The sequence below is a fragment of the Hyaena hyaena genome, unplaced genomic scaffold (genome assembly GCF_003009895.1).
Source record: "Hyaena hyaena isolate Hyena2069 unplaced genomic scaffold, ASM300989v1 scaffold_196, whole genome shotgun sequence".
NCBI classification, from domain to species: domain Eukaryota; kingdom Metazoa; phylum Chordata; class Mammalia; order Carnivora; family Hyaenidae; genus Hyaena; species Hyaena hyaena.
In genome coordinates this window covers 1,080,693-1,100,199 of record NW_024080828.1, presented here as the reverse complement: position 1 = coordinate 1,100,199, position 19,507 = coordinate 1,080,693, and the positions used below count along the sequence as shown (strand labels likewise).

At 39.5% G+C, this 19,507-nt stretch overlaps 1 protein-coding gene across 8 annotated transcripts in view; it reads left to right on the top strand.

Annotated features, from left to right (window-relative positions):
- TMC1 (transmembrane channel like 1) overlaps window positions 1-19,507 on the top strand; it is a 139,946-nt gene that overhangs the window by 33,430 nt on the left and 87,009 nt on the right. For 7 of the 8 annotated variants that reach the window (XM_039241576.1, XM_039241581.1, XM_039241579.1 and 4 more), the window contains exons 3-5: window positions 5,118-5,165; window positions 8,748-8,919; window positions 14,323-14,451. In XM_039241576.1, the coding sequence (XP_039097507.1) occupies window positions 5,118-5,165; window positions 8,748-8,919; window positions 14,323-14,451 (349 nt within the window). Of the gene's footprint in view, window positions 1-5,117; window positions 5,166-8,228; window positions 8,920-14,322; window positions 14,452-19,507 lie in introns of those variants that run through there. The other variant, XM_039241577.1, reaches the window with a different exon arrangement.

Below are 19,507 nucleotides of genomic sequence, written 5' to 3'. Positions count from 1 at the left end.
TTTGCCCCTCTCCCCTGCTTGCTCGCTCTTTTTCTCTAAACAATAGATGATAGATAGATAGATAGATAGATAGATAGATAGATAGATAGACAGATAAGCAGCAACTTGAGCAGCTACTGGATGGCATCAGACCTAGAAATTTCAGAGCATAAAATTTACAGTGTCTATTCATAAGGAGGCTACATTTAAAAGAGATTTTTTAAAATCCTAGCTTATTTTTCATAGTTTCACTGGTCCATTTTCTCTCTCCTTTTCTTTCCCTTGAATAAAAAGGATTTCATGTTTTTGGTAAGGGGACCCTAACTTGTCTTCCTTATAGAACAAGGCAAACTTCACTTTGGAATATACTCTCTTTTAAGAAAAAAGATTTTTTTTAAATGTTTTATTTATTTCTAGGAGAGAGAGAGAGAGAGAGAGCGTGAGCATGGGAGGGTCAGAGAGAGAGGGGGTCACAGACTGAAACAGGCTCCAGGCTCTGAGCTGGCAGTCGGCACAGGGCCCGACGCGGGGCTCGAACCCGCGAACTGCGAGAGCATGACCTAAGCGAAAGTCGGACGCTTAACCGACTAAGCCACCCAGGCGCCCCAGAAAATAGATATTTTAATTTGTTCACATTTTACTTTGTCACCTTCAAATTCTTGTTAAGAAAAAGTATTGATAGAAGAACCAGTTGAAGATGGTCTAGATTTTGTTAACCTGAGGTGTTTCTAAAATATGAAATACTATTAAGTATGTAAATTCAGAACTGAGAGTATATTATTTACATGAGTATAAATATACAGATATGTTTATTTATAATATATAGCAAATAAAAAATGCAAGGTTTTGCTTTACATGTATACTTTTTCACCTCTTATTTACTGTAATCTCACCTCATTTTTGCCCTTTTACCTCCCTTTCTTTGCTGTATTCTTCCCTTCTCCTTCCTCTCCCCAGTTTCTCTTTTTCCTTCTCTCTTCTTCCTTCATCATACTTTAGTCCTATCTTTTGAATTGCTATACAGTTGGCACTATATACATAAGCATGGGGTATAGTAGTAAGTTGACCAGTCTTTTAACAAAGTCTCAGTCAGAGACACACAGCCCAGTAACAAAACCATAAGCAACATCAATGAAATAAAAGAATTCAGAATCTAATATGTGTCGTTTGAGTAACATTATCTTTTCATAACCTATGCCAATTGCTCAATCTTACTGGGTCTTTGCCATCAGCATGTATCAACATTCTGGCCAACATAACTAGCCGTCTTCTGTTCCTCACTGCCCATTCTTTTGTAAAGCCACTAAAATTCAGGCTTTTCCTTACACCATTTCAATAATCTATTCTTATCACAGTCATCACTGATATCCACATTGCAAAACCCAGAGTCTTCATTATACTTGAGTTACAAGCCTACGACACATTCCTTATTTTCATCCTATGTCGCTGGTTGTTCATTTTCAGTGTCTTTGGTTGGTTTTTCTTCTTCTTCCTTTCCTCTCAGCTTTGGAGTCCTCTTTTTCTGTTTTGTTTATATTCACTCATCTGGTAATCTCACTTGGTCCGATGGCTTTAAATAACATCCATATGCTGATAGTTCCTAAATGTCTATTTCCAGTCCAGACTGTTCTTCTGAACTCTAGACTCAAGATTCCCAACCGCCTACTCAACTCATGTATGGGTGTCTAATAGGTATCCCAACATCAACATGTGGTATTAAACTTCTGATCTTCAACTCTTCCCACCTAACGATTCTTCCTATAGTCTTAACTCCTTTTCTTCCGACTCAGTCTTTGTAGGTGCCAAGGACAAAAACCTTCGGAGTATCCTTGATTCTTCTCTTCCTCTCACATTCCACATCACACCTCATACTGACGACACGGGTTCTTCCGCTAAGATTTGGCAAAATCCTTGTTACAGCATAGATGAATACTTCTCCCAGTGCAGTTTACTGTGAGGTGCTATGTACTCTACTTATATGGGAGGGGCCAACATTGACGTTTTCTCACACACACAAAAAACAAACCCTGAAAAGTAACACCCAAAAGAGCCTAATAAACATAACTAATATGTTGCTGCTCTAATCCAAGTAAGCTGGCTAAGACACTCATCCCTAATCTTGGACCTTCTTTATAAAGTCATTCTTTAAAGGTAGTGGTATTTTCTTCTGTGGTCCACAAACTCCTTCCCAGAGCCTTTCGTTCTGTACTCCCTTGTGAGTGTACAATTAACTACTAAGTGGACAAACCAGATATCAGTTTCCAGAGTAATAACCGAGTGCTACAAACATCCCTTCAAGAGCTAAATGGGGCTTAGAGGAAGAGGTGACACCACTTAACTTTTCTGGCTCCTTGGCTACTCCGAACCTAAAGGACCATAAACTACTTTCAGGGCTAGAGATTAAAAAAGAAAGTCTGGAACAGCATCTCCTTCTCTGAATGATTCCAATGCCTCTAAAATGTGACATTTTGCTGTTGTTTCCTTTTACTGTTTTTAATTACCGGGTCTATTTGCATGAAATGAGGATCTGGGTTGCCTAGGCGCTCATCTGCTCTGACTGAATATTCCTCTCTTAAATAGCATACTTCAGTGAGATTTTACTTGCTGGCCTCCAACGTTTTGACAGGGACCTCCCCCTCCTCACTTTTCACTGAAAGCTCTCCCATCCCTCCCCAGGAGAGAGGTTATTTTTGAAGTACATAATCAATAGGCTTTGGGAAGCAGCCAAAGCATGAGGGGGTCATATGATTGGGAATAAGCTCCTGGGGATTGCCGAGAGAAGGGATGGCAACAGGCCATGCCAAAAATTGTCTGAGGGGAGAAAGACAGTCTGTAGCTCCCATTTAAGTGTTCTGAGTAATCCTCTTGCACAGCCTTTTGTCTTGGGAGGCGGTGTTTCTTGTCTCGGTTCTTCAGCCTTGCTTGGAGTTGCAGGAGATACAGACAGCCCCTGAATGTTGTTTTTCAGACCAAATAATGTCCCATTAAAATCAAGCTCACTATGAGGCCCTTGAAGGAGTCTTAAATCCCATCACGGTGCTGTTGTTCAGTTCTTGATGCTGATGATGCCTTTGCTGACGGTTCGAGTCAAGAACACATCAATTATTATCTGAAAAAGTCTACAAACAACTGTTTGATTGTCCCGGACTCAACTGCCAAAGGAACGCCTTTGAGCCAAGAAGGCCCCTGATGAGAAGGTGCAGATGATCACGCACAGATGAATATTCCTGTTGGGAAGTCACCTCATGAGGAGGGACAGGGCTATTTCTGCAGTGGTCTCCATTACGTCACTTAGAAACCATAGCTCTTTTTTAGTTCTTTACTTGCAACCACAGGGCTGTGTCCTCTGATGGAGGCTTAGGTTTTATTTAATAGCCATTTGTTACCATCTTTCCTGTATTTGATGATCCATGACTCCAGCCATGTTTTTCTCCTCCCCTGGTTATCAGAGGAAATTGATTTGCTGCTCCTCTTCTTGGTGGGACATTTCATTCTGCTGTTTTTATTTAATATATGATCCTTCCTAAAGATTTGCTTATAATTTTATTCACTTAGTATTTCTTCTGTTTCATTTAATCACGTCTAGTGAGTTGGTTATTACAAATCAGTATAATATTTTGTGTGGATTTCGCTTTGGCTATAATATTGCAGAATAGGCTGTATGTCAGTCTTTGCTATTTATCCTTAGCTGTTTTTTATACATGCACAGAGCGGACTCTGCTCCAAAGCTAAGCTTATATCATCCAAATGCCTTCCTGGGGAATTCTTCCTTGACCGGAGAAGCTCGATGGCGGCATTAATTACAAATAAAAGACCAAGACCGATTGTTAAATGTAAAATATCTTCTTAGAAGTGTCTGCCTTCCCTTCTGCAGACTCTCCGTGGTGACATAAAGATCTTTGTTCCATCCAGATCCAGTTACAGCCAGTAACAGAAGGCATATGTCCACCCAGAACAAAAGAAGACTTATTTTCACATTCCGTGGCTGACGTTGAGTGATAACATTTTTGCATATCCTAAAAATTTTTATGCAGATGCTGTTTAAAGGCAAAATGGGCTTTCACAATAATCTCCTTTGTGAATGGAATTTACACTCTTGGCAACTGGTCCATTTTCAGTATGCCTGTCAAGTTCTGAAATATAACCTTTGACAGTGTGTGAGCAGAAACAAAACGAAGGTTGTTTCCCCTGTTCATGGTAACATTGTTTTGCCGTCTTTGCTTTTTCAGACTGAGGCTCATCCAACTTAAATAAAAATATGATGCAATTAATGTTTTATAAGCCAGTTACGAGGCTGGGGCTTTAAAGAAATAGTCAACTCTAATTTTTACCTGGGCAAGTTGCAGAGCTTTGTGTCTGCTGAAATCTGTGATGAATGGAGAGCAGATCACAGTGGGAAAATGTGCCAATGAATATATTTTCACATATTACTGGTCAGTTAAAATTTTTATAAATGCTCTATATGTCTTTAGAAAAATAGAGCAAAATTGAAAGCAAGGTGCTTTCTGAGTATGAGGTGAGGAATACACAGAAGATATGTTCTTTGCCTTGGAAAGAACTGTAAAATTACTTGTCTCCACATTGTCAAGGTAAATCATATATTGGGAAGATTTAGGCTGTGTCCCTATGTGACCTACAGAAATAATTGAAATAGGAAATATCAGCCTTTTGACATTTTTGAAAGGCTCTTTGACACTGGTAGCTGGTCAGAATGAAATGTTCTCCATTTTAATAAGTTAATTTGGTTCTAATAACCAAATTGCTTGTGCGTATGGATATAGCTTTATTAGCAATTCATTTTATCATGGATTGAAATTACCCACCAAACCCCAAGCCTACTCACTGCTACACTGCATTTATTTTGGTAGCAGCTATTTTCAATTGAGCTGACAGGCCTATAATTGATATGTTTTGCAAATCTTTGAAGACAACGAAGCAGAGAAATCTTTGCACAACCCTGTATAAGATGCTGTAGCTGTGTATCTTTAGTAAACAATGTTCTTTTTGACACGCTCATTGAAAAATGTTTTTATTAACTGCACTGAAGACCTTATGACGAAAATAATGACAATAAAAGCCCATTACTAACTGTTGTACTGTCATTTAAAGGATTGCTGTATTTTTCCTTTCTTCAACAGTACAAATTCAAGTGGAAGAAAAAGAAAGCGATACTGAGGAAAGTTCAAGTAAGTGGGAATGGACCTGCATGGAATGTGCTTCCTGTGGAATAGCAGTGGCTGCAGAAGACTTGTCCTTTTATCTTGTGGCATTATACTGCCACGTGTAAGCACAGGCCACCACATGTGTGGATGGTTTTTGATGGTCTCACAAAAGAGATCAAGTCCAGCAAATGGGATCTCCACTCTAGATTCCATTCGACTGGCACACACACGTTCTACCAAATGTGTAAGTTACTCATGACTCAATAGATGATAGTCCACAAAAATTTGCTTTTTTATCCCCATTTCTCCCTTTTTTTTAGTTTTGGAGAGAGAGAGAGAGACAGAGAGACAGAGAGAGTGTGCATGAATGGGGGAGAGGGGCAAAGAGAGAGAGAGAGAGAGAGAGAGAGAATCCGAAGCAGGCTCTGCACTCATCATGGAACTAGACAGGGGGCTCAATCCCATGATTCTGGGATCATGAGTTGAGCTGAAGTCAGGAGTCATATGCCCAACTGACTAACCCACCCTGGCGCCCCCAAAATTTCCTTTTTAAAATGTCTCTACTATTTTCCCTATTAAGGCATTTGTCATAAAAGCTCTTCTTTAGGGCTGAATCTATTACAATAGAACAGATTGGCCATTTAGACTGAATTGATCAGGTGGTTCAATTAAAATGAATAGGCACATTATTTTGTACTGAATTCATAGGTATTTCATCAGAATTGCTCCATTTTTAATCTCTGTAGTTTCTGCTCAAGAGTTTGGGTTGCAATTCCTTGCAAGCAGACTGCTCACGGACTGGAGTATGCGAAAGATCATTACATGAGCAAAAGCTCTGAATTTACTAAAACAAAAAAAGAAAGAACAGTATCTCAAGAAAAGTTCAATTTGAGGATATATCAGTACAATCAAGTTAATAACCTGAGTACAAAATGGCAGCCAGGGAATATTCACGATGCCAGGTGTTTTCAGTCAGTCTGTGCATTCTCTACACAAACAACTCAGAGTCTCACACAGACCCCACATGCCATGGCTTTAGTACTGTAAGGGAGGAAAAATAATTTTCCCTTTACCCCCCTTTAGTTTTTAGCTGAGACCCCTACAAGACAGTTTAACAAGAGAAAAAACAAACAGAGCTTTATTAACATGTATGCCTCATGTATACATGAGAGTTACTTGGGAAGAATGAGTAACTCTCTGAGGAGGCTTAGAATTTAGATTCAAATACCATCCTAATAAGGGGTGTGGGGGGGGGAATGTAGGCCTTTCAGGAGAGAATAAATAATTTTTAGGAAATATCTTAGAAAAAGATTGGAAGCTTGATAGTCTGTGACCAAGTTTGCCTGGGTGTGGCATTGACTCCTAGCATCTTCCCGTGTGGGAAGAGTCAATCTTTCCTAAGGGTGAAATTGTTGGTGTGGGGATTTCTACCAAATGAGTTCCTTTTGAAGGATCTGTGTTTGGGCCAATGAGGGGAGTTCAGAAAAGAAACAAAAACAAAAAACCTCTCGCTGAGTTTGCTGTTTTTCAAGCATCTGCAGCTCAAGATAATCAATATTACCAAAGGGGCATAGTTTGGAGTGCCATGTCCTTAGTCCTTGTTGTCAGACTTTGAGGCAGTATATTCTGCTCTGCTTCTGTACTGAATGGAGCCCCTTTCAAATGGAAAGACGGTATGTAAATCTGCAGTTAGTAGGCAACTGCAAAATATTGATTTTTTTTCTTACAATTTGAATATTTGGAAATGAGTCAAGGCACTAAACGCAGCCTGTTTGTTCCTACGTGGAGAAAAGAGCAATCCAATAAAACACTTTCGGTCCCTGGTAAAACTGCAAGTCTAATACTGTAGTCTTAATACAAAATATACTAACATGCAGGGTACTAAGTGGCTGCTTGCATTCTTGAGTTATTTGTGGGAAAATCGTTTCTCAGTCCCTATCAAGGTCTTGTCCTTTCTATAATTAGTGACTAATGTGACTAATAAAGACTGGGCAGATTTTCAGAATGTCAGAAGGGGATTCAAATAATATACAACATCTGCCACAAAGTTACCAAATGGAAAATCACTCTTGGTTTTGATGATAGTGTCTGGTTCTCAAAGCCTAGGTTGAAAAGTTGCCCACTTGTTTTTCTCTGCTAGCCAACCTTTAGTAATAAAGGTAATATTTAGGCCTCGGATGTGAAATAGAAATAATAAAAAAAGTTTGGGCAAGTAATGTTAAAAGATAATTTAAAAATAAATAAAATGATGATGCACACGCACATGTAAAAATGAACATATTTAACTAATCAATGGGGACCCTAGTGAGGGTCCAGTTCAAAGGAAAATTCAAAGAACAGATACCATTTATAGGTCAGGAATACTGCAATGATTTGCAGATGGAAGCATCACTGTTTTGTGGGAGTTTTTTCTTTTCTTTTTCTTTTTTTTCTGGTGAGGGAGGATTGTCTCTTCCCTGGACAGAGCTCATGCAGATGTCTATGGACAAGAATTAATTTGCATTGCTATGCAGTGATCTAGAACTTTCAAAAGTACAAAATCGTTCCCACGGAATCAGAATCAGATAACACCAAAGGTTACACTGCAGACAATTTATAGTTTTCCAATGAATACAATTTTTTCTTTATAGTACTTCTAATTAAGAGTATAATGATAACTATGAGGAATACTTGATTTTTTATTAACAGTTGAATCTAAATATCAGAAGTCAAGAGGTGACAAAAATGAACGAGAAGTAAGATTGTGTGTTATAAATTAGGAAGGAAGGAATTGGATTCTCTACTCTTTACTTGGAAGATTCCAGGGAAATTATGGACATATGAAGCATTAGTTGTTAGTTGATGAATAAAATAAAATTAAATTAAATTAAAATAAAATAAAATAAAGTAAAGTAAAGTGAAATGAAATGAAATGAAATAAAGTAAAGTAAAATAAAATAAAATGAAATAATGTCATTTCTCTCAGTTTTACATTAAATTTATAAGTTATCTATTCTTTTCATAGATAGTGTGATCAAGCAACAATTTACTTATAAATAAATATATTTAGTTTCAATTTCATTTAAGAAAGGGAAAACTATTTAGGAAACAGAAAAAAAATTGGAATCAAAATAAAGAGAATTTGAATTAAGGAAAATCTCAGGGACTGAATTAGTTTCTTCAAAGTTATTCTTGTTTGTTGCATTTCCTTGTACTTCCTGTCCTTTGTTGCAAAATAGAAGTAGTAGTAAACATATGGTGGTTAATCACTTAACCCTTATGTGTTATATCAGTAACCCCTCCACTTGGTCTTAGAGATCATGGTATGATATTGAACTCCAAGTCACCTAGTAACCCACATAAATGAAGACTGGAATTCAAAAGATTATTAAGATTTGGGGATCCACATTCACATATGTGAGTAGATGAACCACGAAAGGAATGAAAATCTAGATAAGTGTATTTGAATGACAAGCTACAGAATATATAAATGACACAGTGCATCTTCCTATGGTGTGGGGACTCGCTGAGTTAAGATCTCCCATGTGACAACGGTAAGCATACATTTGATGGTGGGAGAGGGCACTTTTTGATACTGTTCACTGGAACATTCACGGATGTGTTTAGGCGAAGAGGAAGAGGAGGAGGAAGATAAATTACCTCGAAGAGAGAGCTTGAGACCCAAGAGGAAACGGAAAAGAGATGTTATTAATGAGGATGACCCGGAACCTGAACCAGAGGATGAAGAAACAAGGAAGGCCAGAGAGAAGGAGAGAAGGAGGAGGCTGAAGAGGGGAGCGTAAGTTAGCTCTGATCTACAGCTGAAAGTCTTGTTCCTTCAAAAGTACCTGACTCTGAAAGAAGACCCCACCCCCACCACCCTTTAGGTACTCTGTGGCCTTAAAACTGGTAATTCAAAACTACTTTTAGAGAGAAAGGCTTGGGGCCCCTATGTGGCTCAGTCTGTTAAGTGACTGACTCTTGGTTTCGGCTGATGTCATGATCTTGCGTTTCCATGAGTTCGAGCCCCACGTCTGGCTCTGTGCTGGCATGGAGTCTGCTTGGGATTCTTCTTTCTCTCTCTCTCTCTCTCTCTCTCTCTCCCACTTTCTCTCTCTCTCTGCCCCTCCCCACTCATGCTGCCTCTGTCTCTCTCAAATATAAATAAATATACTTAAAAAAAAAAAGACAGGCTTAATCTGATGCTGCCAGTTTTTACTCCACTAGTTAAATGTATTTTAAAATTTAAATAGAGTTTAAAAATGGATATATGTATTAAGAAGGGGCTGAGAGAAATTTCCTTAGGAGACAGCTAAATTGTCATAGGTTACGAATATAGTTCATTTAATATTTTGAAGTTATCCCATTAATGATATGCATTATTATCAAAGGTAAGTGGAAAATTCCCAATCGACGAGCCCAAATCACTTTCTCTTACAGAGCAGGGGTTGACAAAATATGGCTAATTCCAGCTCCAGACCTAAGAGTGGTTCTTACAGTTTTAAAAGGTTGCTGATTAACAAACAAAACCAGAGGTGAATATGGGACAGAGCTGTACATAGCCCTCAAAGCCTAAAATATTAAGCACCTGTTCTTTTACAGAAAAAAGAAAGTGTGTGTGCTGGCCCAGGTGACAGAGCATTGGGGTCGTCATTTCCTTTTCCACACAACCCTGCATCTATAATGCTATAATGTTCGCCACCAGGCGAACATTTTCCTGAGAACTGACTTTATATAGAATAGTTTGTTAAGTGTTATTTAGGAAAAATCCAAGAAAATGGTTTTCGAGTCTGGAAGTGGTTTGCTTTCTGGAAATTTGCAGATGGCAGGCTGGTAGGAAAAGTGTGCATTCGACACACATCTAATAATAGAAAACCCTGACCCCTTGGAACGGCTTTAAGAGAACAGCTCCTCTGTCCATCCCAGGGGGGAGGGCCTTGGGAACCACCACAAGATGATACGATTTCCTCCAAAACACTCCTAGGACTTTAGATGAAGAGGAATTTTCTAAGAAGTCTTCCCCAAATGACACATTCCTGTGTCCAACAACTGTCTATTTCTTTCCTTTTCATAAGTAATTGAAACGAAATACAATTGTGTGAACACTTTGGCAGGTAAAGAAGCTTGGCACTGATAGCTGATGGTTTCTTTTAAAATGCAAGAATAGGGGCACCTGGGTTGGGCTCAGTCGGTTGGGCTTCCGACTTTGGCTCAGGTCATGATCTCATGGTTCGTGGGTTCGAGTCCCGCGTCTGGGTCTGTGCTGACAGCCAGCTCAGAGCCTGGAGCCTGTTTCGGATTGTGTCTCCCTCTCTCTCTGATCCCCCCGCCCCCCGACGCTGCCTCTCTCTCTCTCTCTATCTCTCAGAAATAAATAAAACATTAAAAAATAAATAAATAAATAAAATGCAAGAATAACCCCAACTACTTCATCATATTTTTGCTGATTTCAGTTTTTAAATCTCCCTCCCCCTCTTCCATTTTCTTCTCCTCCCCAAACTCCTTTCTTCCGCCTTTGAATACCCAGACATCACCTTTTTTAAAACATTTTGCCTCTGGTATTCTTTTTTCTATTTTTATGCTTTTTACTTTTAAAAGCAAACAAATCTCATAATGTTTTTAATTAAAATTTTTAAAACTGTTTATTTATTTATTTTGAGAGAGAGAGGGAGGGAGAATGCTCACAAGCATGTGAAGGGCAGAGAGAAGAGAATCCCAAGCAGGTTCCATGCTGTCAGCAGGCGATCATGACCTGAGCCGAAATCAAGACTCGGTCACTTAACCGCATGAGCCACCTCATCTCACACTTTTTAGCTCTTGGTCTGATTGTCCTCACTATTATGATGTAGTAATATTTCCTATCAGCAAAGCATGCGCTTTCTGACAGGGAGATTCCAACAATAGATGCATGCACGATATAGGCTGTGTTCCAGAATTTGCTTTCCTTCTCCACATGTGCCTCAGAGAGGTCCTTTCAAAAAGGTGAATTAGGGGCTGGGAGCAGCACACCTGGGTGGTTGTCAGTTAAGTGTCCAACTTTGGCTCAGGTCATGATCTTGCGGTTCATGAGTTTGAGCCCCATGTTGGGCTCAGAGCCTGCTTGGGATTCTTTCTCTCTCTGCACCCTCCCGCTGCCCCCCCCCTCCCAAAAATAAATGGACGTTCAAAAAAAAGAAAAAAAAGAAAAAAGAAAAGGAAAATTTCTGTGCTCTCTTGGTCTGCTTAAGGCCCGCACGTTAACTGGCCATCCTCTAGAAGTCGGACCATATGAATCAGCTGGGTCTTGGCCCCTATTGCCTGAAGGAAAGTTGTCCGTTCCTGTGAAAGTGTCTGTCGTTATCTGGTACCAGTCTCATCCTGACTTTGAGAAGCCCAGGGGCAGCTCTGCCCCCTTCCTCCTCACTCCTCCACACAGCCAAACCTGGCTAGAGTGAGCTTTGTCTCAAAGGTTTTTCAAATTATATGATTACTGCCAAAATTTGGGCAACTCATCTAAATAGTATCATAAATTATTTGTGGTGATTGATGGCTCCAGTACCAATATGAAGGTTCATTTTCTATTGTTCGTTTTGAAGATAAGCGTTTTTTTAAATAAAGAAAACGTATTAGTAAATATGTGGTGAGAAAGATTTGTAGGCAAATCAGGGCGTGTTTATTTAGATTAACTGATTTATGGTCTTTTTAAATGTAAAAGTTCAAGTGAATCACCTTAGGGAATTTCCCCTGCGCTGACAAAGCATTTGAAGCCAACTAAAATCAAGGTTGCTACGCTAACTATCTTTGGAGACAGTTAAAAAACGCTGCCTCGTTAGACATTTTGGAGGATTTCTAATAATATGACAGGCTTTTCCTGACCCAGTTTTAAGTGAATAAGAAATATGTTCAGAGCGGTGAGAAATTCAGCACATTATGCCTTCCCTCCCCCCCACCAACAAATGTTGTTTAAATAAATCAAACTTAAGATAGAAAGCCATTCTTACACAGATTAGCCCTACATTTTAGAAGATGAAGCATGTCTTTACAATAGTCTTTTAATATGATTAGCACTTTCTTGGAGTGGTTCTTAGGAAAGCAGTTCCCAGCATATAAATGCTGGTGAAAGTAATATTATAATTACCTGCCTGTTTGAAGATGACTTATTAAAGAACCATACCTGGTAGCACACCATGATCCTTCTGGAGCAATCAACAATTAACAACAAAGACTTTAAAAATACACCAGCCTGGGGTTATTTAGTGTAAGAATTTATTCCTATCTTTCAGTACCATACTAATCTTGGAAGACATTGTTCTATTTTAGTGGAATTTGAGCAGTGGATTTATGATGATAGCCCTGTCATCCAGAAAAATTCGGTACATAAACATTTATTTAATTAATATTTATCCAGCTCTGCTGTTGTGGAAGCTAATTTGCTAATTACTTTCGAAAGCCTGGATATGAATATGCAATTGACTGTACTCTCCAGACGTTCATAATAGAGTAAGGGAGGGGCTACTTAGACACGAATTATTGTCAAGTAAGACAGTATAAATGTGTCTGAGAAGAAGAACAAAGTTGTTTGGAGTATTTGAGAGGACAAAACTATTTATTACATGGGATAATATATATGGATAACCAGAAAAGGGTTTTTGAAGAGATGTCTCATAATTTCTTAAGGAATCACTGAATTTGAATGCATACAGTACTCGAGTTGAGATACCAGGAAAGGATAGAATTAGTGTCAGGAAGATTTCCATTAAGAGATTGCTAAAATTGGCATGTAAAGAAATAAGCTTTAGTTATGTGGTAAATCCACATAGCTAATAGACCATTTTTTAAAATTCTTTGATGACACAGTATTGAGATACTGTTTCATATATGATTCTTTTTTTTTAATTTTTTTTTTATTTCTGAGAGAGAGAGAGAGACAGCGTGAGCAGGGAAGGGTCAGAGAGAGAGGGAGATACAGAATCTGAAACAGGCTCCAGGCTCTGAGCTACCTGTCAGCGCAGAGCCCGACGCGGGGCTCGAACCCGCAAACCGTGAGATCATGACCTGAGCTGAAGTCAGATGCTTAACTGACTGAGCCACCCAGGAGCCCCTGTTTCATATATGATTCTTAATGGGAATCCACTAACGTAAAGCCTTAAGGTACCTACATGTAGAGACAGTTGACCCTTGAACAACATGGTTTTGAATTGCGTGGACTTTTTTCCTTTCTTAAAAAAAGATGTTAATTCCAGTTTAAGTCCACCCCCCTTCCCTCCCCCCACCCCCCAGCAAGCAGAAGGAATCCCAAGTCCATTCTCAGTATCTCCTATTGACAGCTCACCACTGAGCCAGTTGACACAGCAGAAATGTGCCCTACGGAGCCCCAGCCCCAGCTTCACAATATGAAGGACAGAAGGGAATCCGAAGTTGAGGGACAATAACTCAATAAATAAAACTATCTATTACTAAAAAAAAAAAAAATCTGTCTTTACAAAATAGGGCATTGCATTCCTCAATTTAAAATCCTGTTGCTCCTGTTTAGATTGTGATTTGTTTTGTTAATTCTGGACCCTATGGTATTTTTGCAATCCGAGAAACACAGAAGAGACAAGATACATCTCATTTGCTGAGAAGTGAGAAGCCAAATTCCTTTGAAGTTCTCTTCAAAGGATTCGCTTCTACGAAATATACTTCAAGTTGAATTTTATCAACTGAAGTTTTGAATTTAATTAACAGTTTAAGGTACCTTCAAGAAATAGATTTTTTATTTTTTCCTATTTCAAGTTTTCTCTTTCTCTTGAGTCTTGCCTCACAAATTTGTAAGGACATTTCAAAGACATCTTCGTCTCTCACTTACTATCCTTATTGAAATGTAACCTTCTTCAATGAAATGTCGAATTGGTTGGAAGAGAGGGTACAAGGAAACAAAGTAGAGAGGAAGATAGATCTGTCACTAATATTCCACAGCCTTTTAGTCCTGAGAGTTTGAGGCTGTGGATGTAAAACTTTTAGGACTTCAGAACATAAACACTATTGTTTTGAAGTTACATGAATTCCAGAATTCCTGCATCAGTGTTCAGATACGAGCTCTAAAGTTTATAGATTTCAGCATCTTCTATGTATGACCAAGTTGATATCCATTGACTGAGTGTCCGAGACCATTCTTCTTTAAGCTTGGTAGTCAAGCAAAACTTAACCTTATTAAGCTTTCTTTCTTGTCATTCTTTTAAAGGGAAGAAGAAGAAGAAATTGATGAGGAGGAACTGGAAAGACTGAAGGCAGAGTTAGATGAGAAAAGACAAATGATTGCTACTGTCAAATGCAAGCCTTGGAAAATGGAGAAGAAAATTGAAGTTCTCAAGTATGATGCCTCTTTTCAGAATTAGAAACGCTTTCCCTGATTATTGATTTCCTAAAAACCTCTGAGTATTACCTATATTTTGTACATAGTGCTATACATATCATATATATAAAATACTCATTATTGTATATAATGTTCTTGGTCATATACAACATATTATGTGTTGCATGTCATGTGTATGAACACATATATCATATACGTGGACATATATGCATATATATGTGTATATTTCATCATTAGAGAGGCTGAGTTAATGATTATAAATTTTTAAAAATTCTTAGCAAATTCATTGTTTGGAGTCATAACTTCTGGTCACTTTTAGTCATTTGTTCCTTGAACTGAGAATTTCTTTAGTTTAATGCATTCATTACTATCTCTCTGAAAGAGAGAATATATTTGAATTTTACAAGTTTGTGTGGCTCGCACATTCTTGTTCCTCTGCAGGGTCCCAGCCTCAGATGATATAATCATGTGACAGCTCTCTTCAAAGCACGGGGAAGATATTAAGCCAACAGAACAGTAAATAGGAATCCAATTAAGGATTATGCTAATAGCTATTCCATGGTGACATGGCAGTGACCCAGTTTCACTCTTACGTTGACTGTTGATGGGGGCAACAAACAGGCTCAGAGGCACATGGATTTACAAACTTCCTATATGAAAAGGCAAATGACTGTCCCTTTCTGGGGGCTGGAAACAGCTTCATGTCTGATCACTTCTGAGGATCACACCATATTTCCTTGCCAAGTTTGTTGGGGAGACGAGGCATGAACAAAAGGGAATGTGTCTGTGACAACAGCCACGTGTGCATCTTTCACTTGGGCTGCCGATCGCATTTTCCCACAGAACCATTTTTGTAAGTAGTGGTAAATTTCCAAAGCTGTCTCCCCACAAGCCTATTTGACAAGTAACGTTCAATAGTATAGACAAGTATTATTGTCTTTGGTGATGAAAGAAAGAATTGAAGTAGCTATCGGGATAATTCTCTTCTAATCTTAGCTTTGTAAACGAGTATGTGTTATTTAAGGACATGGTTTAAACTTCTGGGGCCTCATATCCAAAATAAAACAAGATGTTCTAGATCTATTCTGTGACGTGGGAACCTAGCCATCGTTTACGATGGCATTGTTTTGTTTGCGGAGTAAAGTCTTCCACGTTCCAAACAATGGTCTTCCCAGCAAACTTCTATAACAACGCATGGTTGTAGGCTGGGAACTCTATACGGGTGTCCACACCAGCCCTGAATGAAGGCAAAGGCAAGCGGGGTCCCTGGTTTCATGGAGCTAGTAACACGTGTGTGCACATACGTATTCAATGCCGTGATAATGATGCTAACTGAGAGGTTTAAAAATATCCTTACTTGGCAAAATAGGAGTTTGGCAACCACTTTACATTGCTTCCAAAATATATTTTGAAGTATGATTGGCCATAAAATGCCCCAAACTGGAAACCACAGGTAACTGTACGTAGAAAGTCGTAACATTGGAAAGAGTCCTATTGTGAACTTTCAAAGCAAGGTGTGAAATTGAATAAGAATGCCGAAGAGTGTGTCCTCCCTTTCCACCTGCAGAAGGTGTAGAAATACCCCCACCCTCCCTTGACTGTCTCTCCCGTGCAGGGAAGTGGAGTAGAAACGGGCTTCTGATTTGAGTTTGAATGTCAGACCTTCACTTAATAGCTGTGCAAATCTGAATGAATTGTTTAGCTCTCTGACGTTCAGGTTCCTTATGAAATTATGCTAATTTCCCGGGCTAGTGGAATCATAAAGCGAGATAATTTACATAAAACACTTAGCACGGTGCCAGAACATAGCACGTAGCTGGGAAGCGCAAGTTGTAATTATTATTTCATCTCAGGACAGAGTCAGGATTGCCTGGTTCCCTGCAGCATGACAAGAGGGATGGAGAGAGCATGAGACAGGGCAGGGCTAGCCTAGCCAGGGATAACCTTAGGATCCTTGGGGGACAGTGACACATTGGTAGCAGTCTAGATGGGCAACTGATTTTGACATTCCATCAAAGAATACAAAATCTTGACAAGTTGGCAGATCCAGGGCAAGGCCACTTTCAGCTCTTCCAAAGGCACCCAAGGTAATCCTGGGGCAGATTCCAGGACCTGGGGCCTTGAGCTGAGTCCAGGAATTAAAATTCCCATTTTGAGAAGTGGGAGAGATGGCGATCGGGCAAAAATAGCGCCTGGGGCTCAGTGATAGTTGCACCTATGAACAGGGTATTCAGTCTTCAGTGCGCACCGTTCTCAATCCTCATCGCTTGTTCATGCTGCTTGGTTAAACCTTGTATGCATTCCCATCTGCTGCCTCTTACCCATGCAGCTAGGGAGCAAGTTAGGCAAGTTACCAAGACAGTGATTCAGAACGCCAAATTCAAAGCCAGCTTGCAGAATGGAGGCACAGATTTAGGCCCAGAGAAGAAACAGCTCTGGCTTCCCACCTGTCAGTAATGCTCTCTGTCTTGCGATGATTCTCCATGACCAGAAGTCAGTCCTGCTTGGTAGCTTTGCGATGCTCTGTACAGCTGGTGACAACGGTCACGGTCAGCCTGATTCTCTTGGTTTCAGCCTCTGGGATGAAGCTGTTGGCGCCACAGTGCCCAGCCTTCTCCCTTTGTGAGTTTTGGATGATGTATTGAGTTTCTCCCCCGTGGATCTCAATGACATTAATTAGAGCAAGTGGTCAATACTTGATAGTATTGGTTTCTCTACCCCAATGCCACTAAAACATGGCGATCAGTGAGCTTTTCTCACACCCTTTCTTTCAGGGGTTTCTAACTCTGAGAGAGCATTTCTGAGGGTTGTGTTATTCCCAGAATTTGCCTCCAGTCATCAATCCTTGTTAACTACATGGAATCCAAGGCACTAGTCTCAATATAACTGGATCAGATATTTTGATCACAGGTTTGGATCTGTGTTGGGGTTCCAAGGCTTTCCATCTGGCTCTGGACTCTGAAAAGCTTGTGAAACTCCTAAAACAGATTTTATAGAAGGTCAGACTTTCAAGATGTGTTTTAGAGTAAAGCTTCAGGAATGGTAGCTTACTGTTCTGAGGATGCTGTGGAGGGGCTGGGGGAAGTTCCCACATTACCACTAGCAAGGTGAAACATCCTCAGAGCTGAGGACCAAACAACAGCTAAAAGAAGCAGTTAATACACAGGCAAGAAGCTCTAAAAACGGGTTGTTAATCCCTAAGGCCTCTCAAACATGGCTCAGGAATTGGAGCTCAGCATTTTCAAGGCAACAGTATTGGCTTTTTAGGAATGAAGACACATCACATCCTTTCCACTGTGGAGCAGTGTCTTTCAATGTGGTTTCAATGTGTTTCACACTTTCATGTAGCCTCAAACCTATCCAATAATAATATCCAGGTGGAGGAGACAGGTGTGTCTGGCCCAGACGAGGGTATGTATATTTTAATTTTCTACTATAAATGTCAAGGATTGAGGGCCACTGTCTTTCAATTCTGGGAAACAGAAAACTTCATTAAGTAGAACATCTTACTCTAAACTGTTTATTGAATGGGTGAGAATATGTTGGCCGACAGGGGAAAAGGAAATAGTGGTGTATTTTTCAATTATTTGAAAGTCAGTTCCATTCTTATCAGTAGTTAACTAAAAACATAGGATTTTGGGCATAATCTATTTTGAAGGCATTAATGGGTTTCACTTAGAAGTTGGTTAACTAGATCTTTCCTCCCTGTGATAGGTGGCTGCACTAACCTGGGAGCAACAATCACAGGTGAAATAAAACACCTGGGTGGAAAATAACCATCTACTTATTACTCTCCTTAAACCTAAAACCTAACTACCAGAACTTTCTACATGGTAGATTTAAAGCTTGTATGACCAATCCTAATGAAGCCATTGCTTTATTTTGTTATAGTAGGATAGTTTTGGGATTGAAAATTAAGAGACGTGGACTCCGGGCTAAGCTCTACCTCTAACTTCACCTCTCTGAGTCTCATGTATTTGTTTATCAAATGAAGGGATTGGATTGTGGCCCATGATTTTCAAACTGATGTCTCCGAGTTAAGCTGGTTTGGTGAAATCCCTTCAGGGCCCGGGATGCAGAGGTAAGAAGAGAGGCTGCTTGGCCAACACCACCAGCTTTGAGCAGACACTGATGGTTTCTTTCTTCTTCAGAATGTTTAAAACACCCATGTGGAATGCTTCTGTGCTTACTAACACAAGAAATAATCAAAACCCCTCACTTAGCTGGATATTTAAAGAAGCTTATTTGGGGGGCGGGGAGCAGTTCTAACATTTCATGAGTCTACCACGTAAGACATGGGACTACTCCAATATACTTTCTCATGGCAATGGCTCTTGGGTAGAAGCCATTTCAAATGTACTTATTTTGATAACAAAGATGTTTATTTAGGTCTTATGCTGACTATTTTAATTCCTTAGCTTAGTAGCACCCTACTCCAGTGTTTCTGGGAATTGCCCATCAGTCGACTTGGCCCAGTGATTTATTAATGAAACATTCAGGAAAGCCAAGAAAGTAATTCTTATGATCTCATTTACATTTAAACATGTGCTTGAAACTGGCAGCTAGTCACTAAGGTAACATTCTTCCTTATTCAATCTTCCTTCATAATCGTAGATTCTTTTTTGTTTGTATTCGTTTTGATTTTATTGTTTTTTTGGTTGAGGGAACTAATATATTTCTAGGGCAGTAAGAATCAACTGGAGTTGATTTTCTCTGCGGGAGCCATCTGGGAAAACTAGCCCCCTGGCTCCCATCCCTTTCTCTCAAGTTTCCTTGGAGCTGGAGATTTTTATAGGCAAGAATCATGATTTCTCCTTCAGTTCACTAAGGCCTTTCCTTCATCTGTTATTGTGAAGGAATGAGGGATTCCACACAAGAAGACCTTTAATCAAGTGTACACACCTACTGACATACCCTTCAGCCATTTGGGATTCTTTTAAACCAATAGCTCAACTACAGCATCCGGCTTTCAGTTCTTGTACGTTACAAGTACCTGTATATTGATTTTTTTTCTCATACAAAGAATGGAGAGTGTTGGAAGTCAGTAAGACTG